At 41.8% G+C, this 19,911-nt stretch overlaps 1 protein-coding gene across 1 annotated transcript in view; it reads right to left on the bottom strand.

The window, feature by feature from the left end:
* TOP6BL (TOP6B like initiator of meiotic double strand breaks) overlaps positions 1–19,329 on the bottom strand; it is a 105,741-nt gene extending 86,412 nt beyond the window's left edge. The window contains exons 1-3 of the mRNA XM_073883416.1: positions 19,194–19,329; positions 17,210–17,348; positions 10,170–10,223 (exon numbers count right to left, since the gene is read on the bottom strand). Of these exons, the coding sequence (XP_073739517.1) occupies positions 10,170–10,223; positions 17,210–17,348; positions 19,194–19,223 (223 nt within the window). The 5' untranslated portion in view covers positions 19,224–19,329. The remainder of the gene's footprint in view (positions 1–10,169; positions 10,224–17,209; positions 17,349–19,193) is intronic.
* Positions 19,330–19,911: the final 582 nt, after the last annotated feature.

Here is a 19,911-nt window from a genome sequence, read left to right on the forward strand (position 1 = left end):
CTATGTTTAACTATTCGAGGAACTTTCAAACTGTTTTTCTAAAGTGTCTGCACCACTTTACATTCCTACCAGCAAAGTAGGAGTGTCCCAATTTTTTTATATCCTTGCCAAGACTTATTTTTTTTATTACAGTCATACTAATGGGTATCAAGTGGTATCTCATTTTTTTATTTATTTATTTGAGAGAACACAGTGAGAGAAAGAGCACACACGAGTGGGGAGAAGGGGCAGAGAGGGAGGGAGAAGCAGGCTCCCCACTTGAGCAGGGAGCCCGATGTGGGGCTCAATCCCAGGACCCCTGGATCATGACACAAGCTGAAGGCAGATGCTCAACCGACTGAGCCACCCAGGCGCCCCTCATTATGGTTTTAGTTTGCATTTTCCTAAAAACTATGATGTTGAACATCTTTTCATGGGTTTATTGGCCATTTATATGGATAAATGTTGTCTTCATCTACTCAGGCTGCCATAACAAAATACCACAGGCTGGGTGGCTTAAACAATGGAAATTTACTTCATACAGATTTGAAGGCTGAGAAGTCCAGTATCAGGGTGCCAACAATTCAGTTCCCAGTGAGAGCTCTCTTCATGGCTTGCAGACAGCTTCCTTCTCACTGCATCCTCACATAGCTTTTCCTGGGTAGGTGCACTTAGGAGAAAGATTTCTTTCTTCCTCTTCTTATAAAACCACTAATCCCATCATAAAGGCCCCACCTTCATGACTTAATCTAACCCTGATTACTTCCCAAAGGCCTCATCTCCAAATACCCTTGCACTAGGGATTAGGGCTTCGACATAAGAATTTGGGGAGGACACATTCAATTCATCACATACATCTATTCAGATCCTTTGCCTATTTTAAAATTAGTTGTCTTTTTATTGTTGAGTTGTAAAAGTTGTTTTGTACTCTGGATATTGGAATCCTATCAGATACATGATTTGAAAACATTTTCTCCCATTCTGTAGGTTGTCTTTTCTCTCTTTTTTTAAAGTTTTTTTTCCCCAGTAGTATTGAGGTACAATTGATATATAACAGTGTGTTAAGGTTAAGGTGTACAACCTGTAAATCTGATACTTACATGTTCCAAAATGATTACTACCTTAGCCTGAGCTAACACTTCCATCACATCACCTAATTACTGTCTTTTCACTTTCTTGATAGTGTTCTTTGAAATACAAAGTTTTGAAATTTGCTGAAGTCCAATTTATCTATTTTTCCTTTGGTTATTTGTGCTTTAAGTGTCCTATCTACGAAGATTTACACCTATATTTTCTTCTAAGAGTTTTATAGTTTTAGCTCTTATACCTAGGTTTTTGATCCATTTTGAGTTAACTGTTATATATAGTGTCATATGGCTTTTTTTTTTTAAAAAAAAACTTTTTATTTATTTATTCATGAGAGACAGAGAGAGAGAGAGAGAGGCAGAGGGAGAAGCAGGCTCCCAAGGAGCAGGGAGCCTGATGCGGGACTCGATCCCAGGACCCTGGGATCATGACCCGAGCCGAAGGCAGACGCTTACCCATCTGAGCCACCCAGGCGCCCTCATATGGCTTTTTTAAATGTGCTAAGTGGGTAACCATAAAGTCTACTCAGGAAATAATATTCAAAATGTCCTTTCTTCCCATACCAGCCAAATCACTGCCACAGGCTGCTAACATTGTCTGCTATGGAAATGAAAGGGATATGATAACCCAAGAGGCCAGAGTTGGAGCAATAAGTGCCCAGTTGATTACACAATGAGGGGTAACAACAGTTCAAGGATTTTAATTCAAAGCAGGTACAATGCAGCGTAGCTCCCACTAACTACTGAATAAAAGCCACTTCCTGCAGGATGAGCCAACTTCCAGGATCTCTGATGTTAAGAGCTCTCCTTTTCTTCTTCCTCTACCTACCCAACCTCAAAAGGAAGAGAAATATGTCAATGTTCATGTCCTTTCCATTTCCTTTCCCTTCACATCAAATCTTGAACATATTCTCAATAGTGAAGTATGATTAGATACATTTAACAGGGAAAAGAGTAAAGAAATATTAAGGAAGCAAAAGAAAACAAATTCATTTTTTTGAAGATTTTATTTTTTTAAGTAACCTCTACACCCAACATGGGGCTCAAACTCACATCCCTGGGATCAAGAGTCGCATGTTCCACAGACGGTGCTAGCCAGGCATCCTAACAAATTCATTTATCTTAACTTCTCTTGATCTTCAATCAATCTTCTCTTTATAAAATCTTGCCACGTGTTATGCAAATTTAGCAGCAAGAGACAATGTTTAGGACATATCAAAGTTTGAGGATTAAATGTGGACTCAACAATGACCTAGGAGCCCACAAATTCTTCCCTTACTTCTAAATTTAATATATGAGGGGGCGCCTGGGTGGCTCAGTCGTTAAGTGTCTGCCTTCCGCTCGGGTTAGTGATCTCGGCTGGGATCGAGCCCTGCATCAGGCCCCCTGCTTGGCGGGAAGCCTGCTTCTCCCTCTCCCACTCCCACTCCCCCTGCTTGTGTTCCCTTTCTTGCTGTCTCTCCCTCTGTCAAATAAATAAATAAAATCTTTAAAAATTAATTAATTAATTAATTAATTTAATATATGAGGCTGAGGTAAAGCTCAGTTTCCTCATCTTGGAAAGAGAAATTGTGATAACACATAAGTCTGACCTATCTCTGGAGAATGAATAAGATCATGTCTACAAAATGAGCTCCTGGGGAAAAGTGTTAGATGAATACTGAGTCTTGGGGCGCCTGGGTGGCTCAGTCATTAAGCATCTGCCTTCGGCTCAGGTCATGGTCCCAGGGTCCTGGGATCGAGCTCCATGTTGGGCTCCCTGTTCGGTGGGAAGGCTGCTTCTCCCTTTCCCACTCTCCCTGCTTGTGTTCCGTCTCTCGCTGTGTCTCTCTGACAAATAAATAAATCTTTAAAAAAAAAAAAAAGACTACTGAGTCTTAGAGTTGCTGATCTTGTAAGATATAAAATTATAATAGATATTTAATCTTTGAATATGAGAATTTCAGATGTTCGCCACTGTGAATTTCTCACTCAGTGATAAGCAAGCCTGGACCCATCAATCTCTGAAACATACAAAAAGCATGACTCCCCACTTCCTTTCACAACAAATTAACAAAGAGGACAAAATTAAACTAAACTTTTTTTGTAAATTCTCCCTGACAGCAAAAGGGTAGAGTACAAAGAGGCAAAAACTAGATTATCATAATCATAACCATACAACAATAGCACGGCTGTCTTCTCTACTTTCAAGGGCTAGTATTCTTATCTGGTCTTCTAAGGAAAAAAAAGGGCTGTAAATTTTCTGACTTGGGAAAAACACTTGAACATGACTGGTTAAACTGTATTTTACAAAAGAGTTAAATTATGTCAATAAATATGGGAATGAGGAGGGGGTAATTAAAAAGATAAAACAGAGGGGCGCCTAGGTGGCTCAGTCGGTTAGGTGGCTGCCTTCAGCTCAGGTCATGATCCCAGGGTGCTGGGATCGAGCCCCGCATCAGGCTCCCTGCTCAGCAGAGAGCCTGCTTCTCCCTCTCCCTCTTCCTGCCTCTCTGCCTGCTTGTACTCTCTATCTCTCTGTCAAATAAGTAAATAAAATCTTTAAAAATAAAAAGATAAAAAGATAAAAAAGAAATCACAATAATATGAATGGAAGAAACAAGAAAGAAACAGCAAAACAGGGACCTATAAACATGGCCTTTTTCATATTCCCTCATCTTTTTTTTTTTTAAAGATTTTATTTATTTATTTCACAGAGAGAGACACAGCGAGAGGGAAAACAAGCAGGGGGAACAGCAGAGGGAGAGGGAGAAGCAGGCTTCCTGTGGAGCAGCGAGCCCGATGCAGGACTCGATTCCAGGACCCTGGGACCACGACCTGAGCCGAAGGCAGACGCTCTATGACTGAGCCACCCAGGCGCCCCTCATATTCCCTCATCTTATCACTCTCTTCTACCCTTTCTTTTTTTTTTTCTTTTCACCAGAGTAAGGACATAATAGGTAGTAGCTTCTAGATCTGGACAAGAAGGACAAACTAAAACCATCACATTTTGCCAAATATTTATGATAGAAGCAGTTCTACATAAATGGGTAAGTAGATATATAAATGGGTATAAAATGAATTTCTATATAAATGGATAAGCATATCATGCAGAATAATAGTACATATATTAATATGAAGCAATGAGAATTTTTAGACACATAAGAATTTATCTATATTAATGGATATCATCCTTCAAAGTACAGAAGTTATTCTAATTGACAAAAGAGCTCACATTTGGTCTGAGGTGTCTTATCCTAATAAGCAACTGGGAGTCATCAAGGAAGGAACTTAAAGATATATTTAAATTCATATATAACTGAATAAATAATAATTCTAGGGCCGCCTGGGTGGCTCACTTGTTGAGCGTCTGCCTTCAGCTCAGGTCATGATCCTAGGGTCCTGGGATCAAGCCCCGAATTGGGCTCCCTGCTAGGCAGGAAGCCTGCTTCTCCCTCTCCCACTCCCCCTGCTTGTGTTCCCTCTCTCACTGTGTCTCTCCCTGTCAAATAAATAAAATCTTTAAAAATAAATAAATAAATAAATAAATAATTCTATATAATAAAAGGAGAATTAACAAAAATTCAATTAGATGAGATAATGGAGAAAAGAAAAGAGAGGATGCTAAAAAAAACTCAAAATTTATAAGCCTGGAAAATTATGAATGTTAGTATCATTGAAAGAAATGGAGACATTACAGAGCAAGTTAGTTGCAAGAAAATGAAACCCATTTTAGATATGTTGCACATGTATTTCCATGGAACCTTTAAATGGAACAGTTTAATTGAAAATCAAAGCTGGAAACATGTTAACTGATAGAGAGGAAAAAAAAAGTCTCATCAGCATAGAAATGATATTCAAACATTAAAAGCAGAAAAGCTATCTGAAGTAAATACAGAATAATAATACAGACAGGGCACCTGGGTGGCTCAGCTGGTTAAGTGACTGCCTTTGGCTCAGGTCATGATCCTAGAGTCCCCGGATCGAGTCCAGGATCGAGTCCAGCATCGGGCTCCCTGCTCAGCAGGGAGTCTGCTTCTCCCTCTGACCCTCCCCCCCCATGTGCCCTCTCTCTCTCTCAAATAAATAAATATAAAATTTTACCAGAAAAAAGAATAATAATACAGAATAATGAATAGAAGAAAGGCATATTGGTAACTGAACTTTAAGGACTACCCTCCAGGTTACCAAAGAAGCACCTTGAATATACATACCTCCATTACAGTACTTATCACATTACATTTTATTTACAGAGCTACCTCTCCCTATGACTTCCTGTGGCAAGTAGATGTTCAATTAAAGTTTTTTTTTGGATAAAAGAAAGAACAGTTAGGAACCAGAGAAGAAAGTGGGCAAGAAAGAGAACATAAACCATTAGAGAAGAAGTAAAATGGGGAGATTATCTTGGTCACTATTTCTTAATCCAACATAAATAAAACACCCAAAAATAAGAGCCTGTTTGTATACAAATTGATCTGAAGTATTCCAGATCCAGAAAAAAAGTACCTTGATACAATCCTGATAGAACAGACTGAAGAGTAAAGAAAATCGAAGCTGGATGGCTCAACAACAGCACAGTTCCCCAAAGAGAGATAAGACCTTATTTTAGGCACTGAGAGATATTATCCAAGCAATGAAGAGAACAACATAGTTAAAGTGAATTCAGAGGCGTACTATTAATTTTGTACAGATAAGTAATTTTTTTTAACATCTGGAAATCTGATGGTTAATAAATCAGCCACCAGAGACTTCCTAACGAAGCTAATTAAACAGTGTAAAGATTTGTGAATGGACCAATTTAAAGCAGCTTGTTAATAATGTTACAGAATGCTAAATAAATAACGATAGTAATAAAGGCATAATTAATGGTGCATAAACCAGGGAGCTAAGGGATTTAAATCTTAAACTTGGACAATTTCCTTTGTGAGTTTCAGTGAGTCATTTTTGTTACTAATTAATAAAAATAAATAGTATTATTGACTGGAGGATAGTAGTATGAGCCTGGAAAGTAGACAGACTGAAGTTGGCTACTAAATGTGATTGACTATGATCAAATGACTCAATTTTTTTTAAAGATTTTATTTATTTGACACAGAGAGACAGAGAGACCACAAGTAGGCAGACAGGCAGGCAGGCAGAGGGAGAGGGAGAAGGAGGCTCCCCGCTGAGCAGGGAGTCTGATGGGGGGCTTGATCCCAGGACTCTGGGATCACGACCTGAGCCAAAGGCAGACACTTAACCGACTGAGCCACCCAGGCACCCCTAAATGACTCAATTTTTATTGTGTACTTGATATGCAGTACTTCTTCTTTGTACAAAAAGTTAGCCACCTGCACCTTACCGCAAGGATATAAAAAGAGATAAATATGCATAAAATTGCTGTGAGCTTTTAAAATAATTAAATTAAAACTAAGTTACTAGGGTGCCTGGGTAGCTCAGTCATTAGCAGGTGCCTCCGGCTCAGGTCGTGATCCCAGAGTCCTGGGATCGAGCCCCGCATCGGGCTCCCTGCTCCGCAGGAATTCTGCTTCTCCCTCTCCCACTCCCCCTGCTTGTGTTCTCTCTCTTGCTCTCTCTGTGTCGAATAAATAAATAAAATATTAAAAAAAAACCCTAAGTTACCATGACACAAACTGTCTAAATTTTGTATTAGCATAATAACAGGTGGTTATTCCATAACCTAAATTCAATTCAGTACATTCTCTCCAGGTATTAACAGTGATAATAAAACCATTCCCTTGTGCCTGTATAGGTTTTTCAAAGCACTTTCACAAATATTAATTGAAGAAATTGTATTATGTACGATCTGACCACTGACTGTACAGGCATGGTAAGTATAGGTTTATGTTTCAGGAAATATTCTTATCTCCTCCTTAGTGCTAATAATAACATACTTCCTGTTATTTATGTGGATTTTCACTTCTTTCAAAGCACTTTTACGTATATTAACTAAAGCAGTGGCATTAGGAATGATCTTTCCATTCTTTGATCATCCAAAGGGCAGAATTCAAAAAAGAAGAGGACTAAAGATTGATAAATAGACTAGATGGTTTTGAGGCAGTCAACTCATGATTCTTAAAGCTGGACTCAGGTTTCCCAAAAGTCTTAGAATCAGAGCAAACTCTCCAGGACAATAAACTGATTCTTCCTTTCTTCTAGACATAGGCTTTGGGAGGCAGTAGAATTAAGTGATTAAAGTATCTTAGGTATATGCAATAAGGGGAGAAACCAAATCTGTCTTGATCATCTCTGTAATCCCTCCATGTCAAGCACAAGGCTCAGTGCAGAGTTAATGCTCAATAAATCATTATGATGATTACCACAGGAAGAACATTCTAACCAAGCTCCCACAGAATATCTGTTATGGAGCTATTACTTTTCCTCCACAATTACTGCTTTCAAATGTGTGCACACCAAGAAGAACCTAAGATCGGGGGCCTGGGTGGCTCAGTCAGTTAAGTGTCCGCCTTTGGCTCAGGTCATGGTCCCAAGGTCCTGGGATTGAGCCCGCATCAGGCTCCCTGCTTGCTGGAGTCTGCTTGTCCCTCTCCCTCTGTCCCTCCCCACACCCCGGCTCATGCATGCTCTCGCTCTCTCTCTCAAATAAAATCTTTTTTAAAAAGATTAGGATCACAGAGCAAAAAGCTGAGGTCCATTAAGAATCTAGGACACAGGGCGCCTGGGTGGCTCAGTTGGTTAAGCGACTGCCTTCGGCTCAGGTCATGATCCTGGAGTCCCGGGATCGAGTCCCGCATCGGGCTCCCTGCTTGGCGGGGAGTCTGTTTCTCCCTCTGACCCTCTTCCCTCTCGTGCTCTCTATCTCTCATTCTCTCTATCTCAAATAAATAAATAAAATCTTTAAAAAAAAAAAAAAAGAATCTAGGACACAGGGGCGCCTGGGTAGCTCAGTCGGTTAAGGGTCTGACTCTTGGTTTCAGCTCAGGTCATGATCTCGGGGTCGAGATCACTAGCCCTGTGTTGGGCAGTGCAGAGCCCATTTGTCCCTCTCCCTCTTCTCCTCCCCTACCTTCTCTCAAATGAATAAATAAATAAAATCTTTAAAAAAAAAATCCAGGATACAGATTACCAGAAAGTAGATTCAGAGGGCCAAGACAATTTCAAAGGCAAAGGGAAATATACCTGATGACCCTTAATTTAGCAAGCAAACACTTTTAAATCCCCATGCTTAAACTAAAAATTACTTCAGCAAACTGGTACAGCCACTCTGGAAAACAGCATGGAGGTTCCTCAAAAAGTTAAAAATAGAACTACCATATGATCCACTGCAGTACTAGGTATTTACCTAAAGGATACAAAAATACTAATTCAAAGGGATACATGCACCCCAGTGTTTATAGCAGCATTATCTACAATAGCCAAATTATGGAAACAGTCCAAATGTCCATTGATTGATATATGGCTACAGAAGTGTGTGTATATATATATATATATGAATATCACTCAGTCATAAAAAAGAATGAAATCTTGCCATTTGCAACAATGTGGCTAGAACTAGAGAGTATTACGCTAAGCAAAATAAGTCAGAGAAACACCATACGATTTCACTTACATATAGAATTTAAGAAACAAATGACCATAGGGGAAAAAACAGACGGAGGCAAACCAAGAAACAGATTGAAGAGAACAAACTGATTGTTACCAGAGGGGAGGTGGGTGGGGGGGATGGGTAAAATAGGTGATAGGGCTTAAAGAGTGCACTTGGTGGGGGGCACCTGGGTGGCTCAGTTGGTTAAGCGTTTGCCTTCAGCTCAGATCATGGTGCCAGGGTCCTGGGATCGAGAAGCCTGCTTCTCCCTCTCCCTCTGCCCTCCACTTGTGCTATCTCAAATAAATAAATAAAATCTTTAAAAAAAAAAAAGAGTGCACTTAGTGCGATGAGCACTGAGTGTTATATATGAGTGCTGAATCATTAAATTGTACATCTGAAACTAATATTACACTGTTAACTAACTGGAATTTAAATAAAAACTTAAAAAAATAATAATTAAAAAATTAAAATTACTTCAAAAAAGAAGTTCCAAAAAGGAAAATTATTTCCTATATGTTTATGTCCTTAGGGTCACTCATCTTGTGAGTTGCAAAAATAGTTTCTTCTTTTTCTTTTATATGACCAAGATAAAGGAAGGTACTTTGGTTTATGCAGTAATTGGGTTACTAGAAATGTGGATCTAAATAAAATTTTTAATTGATTGCCTTTTAAAAAGCACAAGGAACACTGCCATTTTTTAAAGTTCAATGGTAAAATAAATAAATAGATAAATAGTCCAACGGTAATACATTTCATAAACATTTATAATATTACACTGCTCTAATGTAGTTTTGTTGTTTCCATATTTAACACACAGCACATTTTCTTAATGACAAATGTACAGCTTAAAAAAAAACCACAATCTACTTATATTTTAAATTTAGTTGGAGGTTTCTTTTAAAAAATATTTTGTAAAATCTGTAAATTAACCACACATTAGGAAAAGACAGGGCCATTGGATAATTTACAAACCACACAACTACAGAAGATAAATATGAAAGCACAACACTTCTCAGATCATTTTGATCTCCTTAAAATAATGTATGTCCTTTTGCTTAAGGATATTCTCAAGTCAAAGGAAAGAAGAAGTAAAACCAAGGTCACCAAAAGCTCCTAAACCATACCAACTTTGGCATGTGGAATACAATATTAATACTAGCCAAAACAATTTACAGTAAAGCCTCCTCCACACATTATTTCTTTGAGGCAGATGGAAACAAATACTTTACCAAAAATTTTATTTTATATCTGGGATAATTTTGCCTGAGGTTGTACAGAGAGTATTCAGAGACACTATAGAGACCTAAGTATCTTGTTCATTCCTGTATCTATACAATTTTATAGATCATCTTTAAGCAGGATTGCCAGATAAAATACAGGACAAAATACTGCATCGAACATACTTATACTACAATATTACTCATTGTTTATCTGAAATTAAAATTTAAGTGGGCATCCTATATTTTTATTTGCTAAATCTGGCAACACTATCTTTCAGTTTGTCTGTTTTAGAAAATACCAAATTCACTGCCAGGAAGAGACTTAATCTCATGAAAGTAGAGCAATTCTTTCTTTACCTTTTAGGAACTTCTTGAGAACCAAACCACCATAAATGCTTCCTGCAGAAGCAACTGAAAGAAACAGAACACAAAGAAATATCACAAACAATTAAACAGATTTTATCTAAAGAATCTAATGGAAGCCTAAAAACACTTTATAGATACAGAACATAAAAAAGGTGACCACTCTGTAATGAGTTTACTAAACATGGAGGCATCAAAGAAGCATTATGAGGCTACAACAACTCTCTGGCAGCAGATAACTTCTTGGAGATGAGAAGTAAATGGCAAGTCTTTTCACCTACATCCAATACCAGGACTGCTTCTTTAGGTATTACTATTCCTGAGAGAAAAGGATTATAGGAAGACTGCAAACTGTAGCTAGTAATCAGAATATATCATGCCAATAACCCATATTCCAGTACAAGATTCAATTAAAAATTTTGGCCCTTCTTTTAAACAATTTACTCTCTAGTAGAAAATATTAGACTATCAGGTAAGAATTCTTCATATCTAGAGTTCTAACTCTGAACATAAGAACATTTATTTTTTTTTTTAAAGATTTTATTTATTTATTTGACACACACAGAGAGATAGTGAGAGAGAGAGAGAGAGAGAGAGGGAGAGAACACAAGCAGGGGGAGTGGCAGGCAGAGGGAGAAGCAGGCTTCCTGCATGAGCAGGGAGCCCGATGTGGGGCTCGATCCCAGGACCCTGGGATCATGACCTGAGCTAAAGGCAGCGGTTTAACCAACTGAGCCACCCAGGCACCCCTGAACATAAGAACATTTAGACCAACAATCTTTTTCTTAAAAATTTTTTTAAGTAAACTCTACCCCCAATGTGGGGCTCAAACTCACAACCCTGAGATCAAGAGTCACATGCTCAACTGACTGAGCCAGCCAGGTGCCCCTAGAGCAATGATTCTTCAGGGAAAGAGGGTAAGGAAGGAAGCAGGCACCTACGAGGGGAAAAAAGATTAGAACCACCTGGAGACTTTTTAAATTGAACATCACTCCCCCAGACGGTTAACCCATAGTTAAGAATCTAAGAATCACTGCCCCAGGAACCAGTGAAAATGTGTCTCTCTCCCTAGAAATGTGTACTCCTCAGGCAGGGGGAAAAGGTTGAGAATAACTGAACTACAGTGAGAGGCAACACCATTCTCTAAATGTGTGCTGTCCAAATACAGTAGCCACTGGATACATGTGGCTATTTAAATTTAAATTTAGCTAAATTAAATTAAATTAAAAATAAGATTCTTCAGTCACACTACCGTATTTCAAGTGGTCATTAGCCAAGTGTGGGTAATGGCTACTGTACTGAACAGCACAGACAGAGATTTCTATCATCCCAAAAAGTTCTACTGAAATGCAATAGAGCAGGGCTTTACATTTCCAGATTTTGAATGATTCTAGACAAATGGTATTTCAAAAGGCCCAAGTAACACAGAATATTCAATAAAAGACAATCATCTTGGGGTGACTGGGTGGTTCAGTCAGTTAAGATCTGCCTTCAGCTCAGGTCATGATCCCAGGATCCTGGGATGCAGCCCCACATGTGCCTGCTTCTCCCTCTCCCCATGTTTGTGCTCTGTCAAATAAAGTCTTAAAAAAAAAAAAAGACAATCATCTTTTTCTTAACATTCCTCACAGGCATACACTGGTTCTAACTTAAGGAGAGTGGGTCACTGGGACAGGGATGGCAGGTGGTAGCAGGCCTACACTAGTGATTAGTGAAGAACTGAACGTTAATAAGAAAAAAAATACAACCTATATATCTCACAGTGTGTCCATGATGTTTCTCAATTGTGTATGTCACACTGTTTCCTCATACATCTTTTTTTAATTTTAACAAGTACCGTATCAACAATTGTTGAGGGGCACCTGGGTGGCTCAGTCATTAGGCATCTGCCTTCGGCTCAGGTCATGATCCCAGAGTCCTGGGGTCAAGCCCCGCATCAGGCTCCCTACTCAGGGGGAAGCCTGCTTCTCCCTCTCCCACTCCCCCTGCTTGTGTTCCTGCTCTATCTCTCTGTCAAATAAATGAAAAAAATCTAAAAACAAAAAAATCGGGGCGCCTGGGTGGCTCGGTCGGTTAAGCGACTGCCTTCGGCTCAGGTCATGATCTCAGGGTCCTAGGATCGAGCCCCGCATCAGGCTCCCTGCTTGGTGGGAAGCCTGCTTCTCCCTCTCCCACTCCCCCTGCTTGTGTTCCCTCTCTCGCTGTCTCTCTGTCAATTAAATAAATAAAATCTTTAAAAAAAATAAATAAAAACAAAAAAATTGTTGAAAATGGGTCATTTTTGGTGAACATACTCAGCAATTATCCTGCGTGCTCCACACCTCTTCCAGCCCCCAATTTTTAGCTATACTTCTAATGTCTCTGTACTAAAGTAATAAAGTGCTATCCTTCAAACACAAAGATAACAGTAGAGACTTATTTGTAAAACATTATTTTTAAAGCAACAGCATCCCCCAAAATTCCCTCTAAAGAACAGAAGATATTAAAAAAAAGAGGGGGCGCCTCGGTGGCTCAGTCGTTAAGCTTCTGCCTTCCGCTCAGGTCATGATCCCAGGATCCTGGGACAGAGCCCCGCATCAGGCTCCCGGCTCAGCGGGGAGTCGGTTTCTACCTCTCCCACTCCCCGTTTGTGTTCCCTCTCTCCCCGTGTCTTTCTCTGTTAATCAATCAATCTTTAAAAAAAGAGCTATGAGGTCAAATATGTTTGGGAAATGCTGTATACTACAGCCCATTTTTGAAGATTCATAGTCTACACTGGCATATCAAAGGTTTTGAGAAGACACAATGAAACTCACTTGATGTTGTTTTTCAGAGAGTGAGTAGGGAGGGTGGGGAGCAGAGGGAGAGAGAGAATCTTAAGCAGGCTCCACACCCAGTGCAGAGCCCAATGCAGGGTTCACTCTCACAGCCCTGTGATCATGACCTGAGCCGAAATCAAGAGTCGGTTGCTCAACGAACTGAGCCACTCAGGCACCCCTCATTTGATTTTAACCAGCATTCCCCGAATTTATATGACTACTTAACTCCTTCCTCATAACTCATATAAACATACTGTAGCACACTATGAAAAACACTGCAATAAACAGTATGTTAAAGACTTCAACAATTACTGATGGAAAAACTATATAGTGATCTCTCAGTTTCTCATAGATGGATCATTCAAGTAACAAAATTTGCTGGTGTTGTGAGTTGCATTTTGTGCCTCTGAAAGAGACTTTGAAGAACTAAGCCCCAGTACTTGTGAATATGTCTTTATTTAGAAATAGGGTCTTCACAAATGTAATCAAATTAAGATGAGGTCATACTGGTTAGGGTGGACCTAAATCCAATTGGTGTCCTTTTAAGAAGGCTACATGAATGGGGTGCCTGGGTGGCTCAGTCGTTAAACGTCTGCCTTCGGCTCAGGTCATGATCTCAGGGTCCTGGGTTCGAACCCCACATCGGGCTCCCTGCTCAGCAGGAAGCCTGCTTCTCCCTCTCCCACTCTCCCTGCTTGTGTTCCCTCTCTCTCTGTGTCTCTCTCTGTCAAATAAATAAATAAAATCTTTAAAAAAAAAAAAAAAAAGAAGGCTACATGAAGACACGGACACAGATAAACACAGAGGGAGACTATCCCATGAAGGCAGAGGCAGAGATTGGAGTGATATGCCTACAAGCCAACACCAAGAGCTTGCTGGCAACTACCAGAAGCAAAGAGAGAGGCATGGAATAGATTCCTCCCTCACAGTCTCCAGAAGGAACCAACCCTACCTTAGACCTTGATTTTGGACTTCTGGCCTCCAAACCTGTGAGGGAATAAATTTATGTTTGTGGTACTTTGTTATAGCAGCCCTAGATAACTAATACATTGTTTTTCATCATCAGAGATTTCAGACCAACCACATCACTTCATACTTTCAAGTAAAGATGACAGACTGAGGGGCACCTGAGTGGTGTAGTTCGTTAGGCATCAGACTCTGGGTTTCAGCTCAGGTCATGACCCTGATCAGGGTCATGAGATTGAGCCCTGTTTGGGGCTCTGGGCTGGGCGTGGAGCCTGCTTCAGATTTTCTCTCTCTCTCTCTCTCTCTCTCTGCCCTTCCCCCACTAGCTCTCTAACTCCTGTCTCTAAAATAAATAAATCTTAAAAAAAAAAAGATGGCAGATTGAACATACCCATTATTATTATTACCTCCTGAAATTGCAATAAAACAATAGGTTATTTTTTAGAGGAATAAACCCACAAGGACAGAGAAGAGACAAAGATGATGACAGTAAAATTCTAGAAACTGAAAAGCAGAAGGACTAGTAGGTTGGATTCAGGGGACCTTAGAAATTGAATCATAATCTAGAAAAGGGAAAGGCCAAGAAACAACCCAAATGATGCAACAAAATCCCCCAAAGACTCAGGAATGGTAGAATCAGGAACTTTTGGAATTAGAGGTGGGGTAGGAGCTAAAATAAGGAGAGTTAGTTGGAAAATGAATTTAAGAAGTAGTCGGGTAGGGGCATCTGAGTGGCTCAGTCGTTAAAGCGTCTGCCTTCAGCTTGGGTCATGATCCCAGGGACCTGGGATCGAGCCCCGCATCAGGCTCCCTGCTCAGCGGGAAGTCTGCTTCTACCTCTCACACTCCCCGCCCTCCCCCCCGGCTTGTGTTCTCTCTCTCACTGTCTCTGTCAAATAAATAAATAAAATCTTAAAAAAAAAAAAAAAAGTAGGGGCGCCTGGGTGGCTCAGTCGTTAAGCGTCTGCCTTCGGCTCAGGTCATGATCTCAGGGTCCTGGGATTGAGCCCCGCATCAGGCTCCCTGCTCAGTGGAAAGCCTTCTTCTCCCTCTCCCACTCCCCCTGCTTGTGTTCCCTCTCTCGCTGTGTCTCTCTCTGTCAAATAAATAAAATCTTAAAAAAAAAAAGTAGTCGGGTCTTTAGATGCTTTCCTCCACTCAGCATTCTAGGGACTGACCCTTCCTAACCTTGGCAGGGGGTGGGGGAAGGGTTATTCTCTGAAAAGAAGCATGGGTTTTTGAGTTGAGGACCAAAGGTGTATTAAAAATAACTGGCCTGGGGCACCTGGATGGCTCAGTTGTTAAGCATCTGCCTTCGGCTCAGGTCATGGTCCCAGTGTCCTGGGATTGAGCCCTGCATCGGGCTCCCTGCTTGGCCGGGAGCCTGCTTCCCCCTCTCCCACTCCCTCTGCTTGTGTTCCCTCTCTCATTGTGTCTCTCTCTGTCAAATAAATAAATAAAATCTTTAAAAAAAATAAATAACTGGCCTGAATGAACATAAAGACTGAATGCTGAGATACCTCTCTTACCCCTCCATCCCAGAACACTCACAATCTGGCTTTTTCTCTACCTGGTGAGAGGCTATGAATTTACACATAGAAAAATCTGGCAGAATGCTTTTGAACGTTAATTAACAATTATCTCAAGGGATGAAATGACTAGAAAGTCTCACTTTCCATAATATATGTGTCTGCAATGTTCAAATGTTTTATGATAAACATGTATCACCCTTCCTGCTACCAAAAAATTATGAAAATTATTACATAAAGATCAGAGACAATAAAGACAATAAAGAGAAGAGAAAGGCCCCTATATTTCACATGGGCTGAACAAATCCATTAGGTTCAAAATGCCTATGGAATTGGGTTTTTTGCTAAAAGCTACTATGGCTCAGGTCCTCCACTCTGAGTGAAATCCATCCTGCTACCTTGGCCAGTTTATTGGATTAGAATCAATGCATAAACTAACACAACCACATACAGACCAGCATCACCCTAGCCATCTAGCTAACCAAAACTCTCCTATGAACTGTGGGAACTCTGTCCAGTCAGAATGGAGTTCACGCACAGTAATAGCAAACCAACCTGTCATATCTCTCTCAAGGATGTTTACTGCTAGGTACCCAAAGAGAAGACATGGCTTTCCAGTTCAGTGACACAATGTCTTATAGAGCCTAAAGTACTATTCAGTCTCAGCTGGGACTCAGGATGACTCCTCTAAGGCTGACAGGATAACTTTATCCCAAAGTATCCTTCAGTAAACCTACACACACATACACACTCTCTTCTCTCTCATACACACACAACCAAACAAAAAAGTTATCACTTCGAAGTTCAAGAAAGGGCGCCTGGGTGGCTCAGATGGTTGAGCGTCTGCCTTCGGCTCAGGTCATGATCCCGGGGTCCTGGGATCGAGCCCCGCGTTGGGCTCCTGGCTCAGCGGGGAGCCTGCTTCTCCCTCTCCCTCTGCCTCTCTCCCTGCTCATGCTCTCTCTCTCTCTCTCTGTATCTCTGTGTCTCAAAAGAATAAAATCTTAAAAAAAAAAAGCTCAAGAAAGTTAGGTTGTTGGGGCACCTGGGTGGCTCAGTTGGTTAAGCCTCTGCCTTTGGCTCAGGTCATGATCGCGGGGTCCTGGGATCAAGCCCCGCATCAGGTTCCCTCTCCTCCCTACCCATGCTCTCTCTCACTATCTCTGTCTCTCTCTCCTAAATAAATAAATGGAATCTTTCAATAAAAAAGAGTTAGTTCTTCCAGGGACACTCAATGCATCAGCTTTCCCTCAAGAGTGTAGGCAGAAACAATGAGAGAGTAAGAGCCAAATGGAAAAGGTTTATTTTCAAACTAACTGCAAGTTAGAATTATTAAAGTATGCACCATTTATCATTTTTTTTCTTTTCCTTTTCCTTTATTTTTTGGCTCTCTTCCAACTATCAAAGGCTGGACATGGAAAAGGAGATAAAATTCAATGTAATGTAATTTTGCTGTGAAAGAGGAGGTTAAAACCAAGAGCAAGAAGGACATTGTTTCCGAGAATTCTTAAGCCAGTAAAATAAATAATCCTCTGATGTCACTGTATACACCTTTCCTGTAGAACACATTTGTGAATCTATCACCAGATACTTATTACATAATTATTTAATTTTTTTAACTATGGAATAACCCTGGAGTGATAACATGATAAAAGATTATGACTAACTTAAATTTTTAAATTAACTATAACAAATCATAACAAAACAAAGACAGAAAATCAATATTTCTTCCTCTACTTACTAGTTGTTACACAATGAAGAGTATTTGCCTGATGCTTAGAATTTAATGCTTCCATGGAAATCACTAGCTGTCCTTCTAGCAATGCTCCCTTTGATGTTCCTGTTTCACACTTCCAGTGAATTATTAAATATTTCAAAATCTGAAAAGGGCACAATTCAAAGAAAACAAATCTTTAGAAATCATGGCAATATCAAATTTAGATGATAGTTAACAATCCGAATTTCCAAAAAATAATATTCTTGCTTGCAAAATGTCAGATTTACATTTTGTTCAGAACAAAGCATTGTGTCTACACAGAAGAAATAACCAGAAAAGTGACATAAGAAGGGAGACATGGGAAATTAACACAATGCCCAACAAGACAGGAAATGGAGACAATAAATTGCTTTATTCAAAGGCTAAGTTCATCTGGAAATAATAATTTGGAAAAATTAAGTGGGAGTTTGTTTTTCCTGTTTCTTTTTTTCTCCCCAAGTAAAAACCAATGTGAAGATTATGAATAAGACTGGCATCTGGCCATGAATCATCTTTACCTTTCATTAAATCATCATTTCTGAGGATCAGAATATAGTTAAGAGCACTGCCTTTGGAGGCAGATGCCTGGGTTTGAATCCCTGATGTGCCATGTGATCTTGGGCAAGTTATTTAACTCCTCTCTACCTAAGCTTCCTCATTTACCAAAATGAGGACAAAACCACCAGTTATGGCTGCTGTGAAATGTAAATAAAATAAGAGCAAAGTGCTTAACACGGTGCCTTGAAAATATAACAGTAAATGCTTAATAGACATTAGCTTTTATTTCGAATAAGTTCATCTGCAGTGAAGACTGCACACAATATTTTAAGTTTTAAGGTTCCAAGATGTCTAGATAAAACATTCGATCTTGATGAGGGAAATTTAAAATATACTGTATTTAATTCCATTATTTATGAAAGTACACTCTCACTTCCACACTAAGGTACCACAGGGAAAATTACTACCCCTTTTCTTAAAGGCAAAGAGATCTCATCTCCGTAAGAGAACTTGAGAACGATGATCCTAATGTGTACGAGAGTTTATAAAAATGGTTTCCAGGCGTTCCTACAATCTAACACTTTCCTTCACACATCCTCCGACGCAGGGCGCTCCCCTCCGTTAAGACTTTCCCCGCAGCGTCTTTATCCGTGAGAGAGCAGTTGGGAAAAGAACACTGGCCTGGGAGTCAGAAGCTCTGGGTTCTAGCCTAGCGTCTGTCGTCTGTAAAATCGAATCCTCCAACTTTCTTTGAGGATAATGAAGGAGGCAAGAGGACCGTCAGGATCAACCCCGTCGGGCCTGTGGTTCTGTTCTGTCTAGTCCCCCGTACAAACCCAGGGCCTAAGAATTCGATCAGGGGGCGGCTGTGAGGGTGCTGCCACGGCTGAACCCACGTGGCGTGGCGGCGCCGGGCGTTCCGTCCCACCCTCCAGGGCAGGAAGGTTCCCCGGACCGCGGGGTGGTCGGGGCTCAGGGAGGCCTCTGCACCGCAGCCATCCACCACCCGACTGCTCGGGGCCCGACCCAGGAATGCGCCCCACACCGTGGCCCACTGGCCGGCTGCACACGACTCTCCCTCACGCCCACTTCGCCCGCACTGGTCTCGCCTTCCGCCCGGGGCTGCCCATTCGTCCTTCCTGCGCGCCCCCTCGGCCCGCGGGGACCCCCCCCCCGGCCGGTCTCCGGGCCCTAACCTGGTCCGCTAACGCCTGGCAAACACTTGAGCCTCCGGGGCCTCGGTTTTCTGGGCTGCCAGGTGGGGTTCCCCCCAACTGAGGGAATGGTTGCACACTGCCCAAGCGCTCCCTCATCTGCTCCTCACAGCCCCGTGTGGGGCCGGCGGGCTTTCACCGAAGCACCTCATTCCCACCTCAGGCACCGCCTGACCCCTCGGCCCAAACTTCGCGGTCCCCTCACAAAAACCTTCCCAGAGCGTCCGCCTCTCTTTTCTCTCCCTCCCCGGCATCACCTCGCAGACTGCCACGGCCGTGCACTCCATGACGCGGAGGCAGCAGCAGCGGCAGCAACTACTGCAGCGGCAGCACCAGCAGCAGCGACGCCCACTGCCGGCTGCCCGCCCGGACGTCGACCTCCGCCGGCGCCCACGCCCGGTCGCTCGGCGTTCTTCCCGCCCGCGCGCGCCCGCCCCGCCCATCGGCCCGCCGCGCCTGCGCACTTCGCGCCGCACCTCCCTCAGGCCGCGAACCGCCGGAGCTCGCCAAGAGCGGTGGGGAGGTGCCGGGAGCCGCGAGGGCCCGTGGGCGGACGGGTGGGCGGGCCGCCGCGCTGGGGAGAACCCGCGGGTGGCGACTGAAGCTCGAGGCGAGCGAGAATGAAGCCAGGCCAAGACTCTCCTTCCCCCGGAGAGGGACTTTCCCACGGTCCCGCCGAGGTGCGGCCCTCGGCCGGGAGAAACTGCTGGGGCCCCGTGCCGGATCCCCAAGCCGTTTCTTGGCTCCCGACCGGCCTCACCTCCTGCGGGGGCTGCCCCAAATGCCCTAGGCCAACCTCTGCTTCCCAGATTTAGCAAATAAAAATACAGGACGGCCAGTTAAAATTGAATTTCGGATTAAAAAAAATTTTTTTTTAAGCATACATATATCCCATGAAATATTTGGGACATACGTATATTAAAAAATCATTCACTCATCTGAAATTCAAAACTGGTAGTCCTGTATTTTATCTGG

Source organism: Callorhinus ursinus, unplaced genomic scaffold (assembly GCF_003265705.2).
Source record: "Callorhinus ursinus isolate GAN/ISIS: 27379988/994484 unplaced genomic scaffold, GSC_fseal_2.0 scaffold51, whole genome shotgun sequence".
NCBI classification, from domain to species: Eukaryota; Metazoa; Chordata; class Mammalia; order Carnivora; family Otariidae; genus Callorhinus; species Callorhinus ursinus.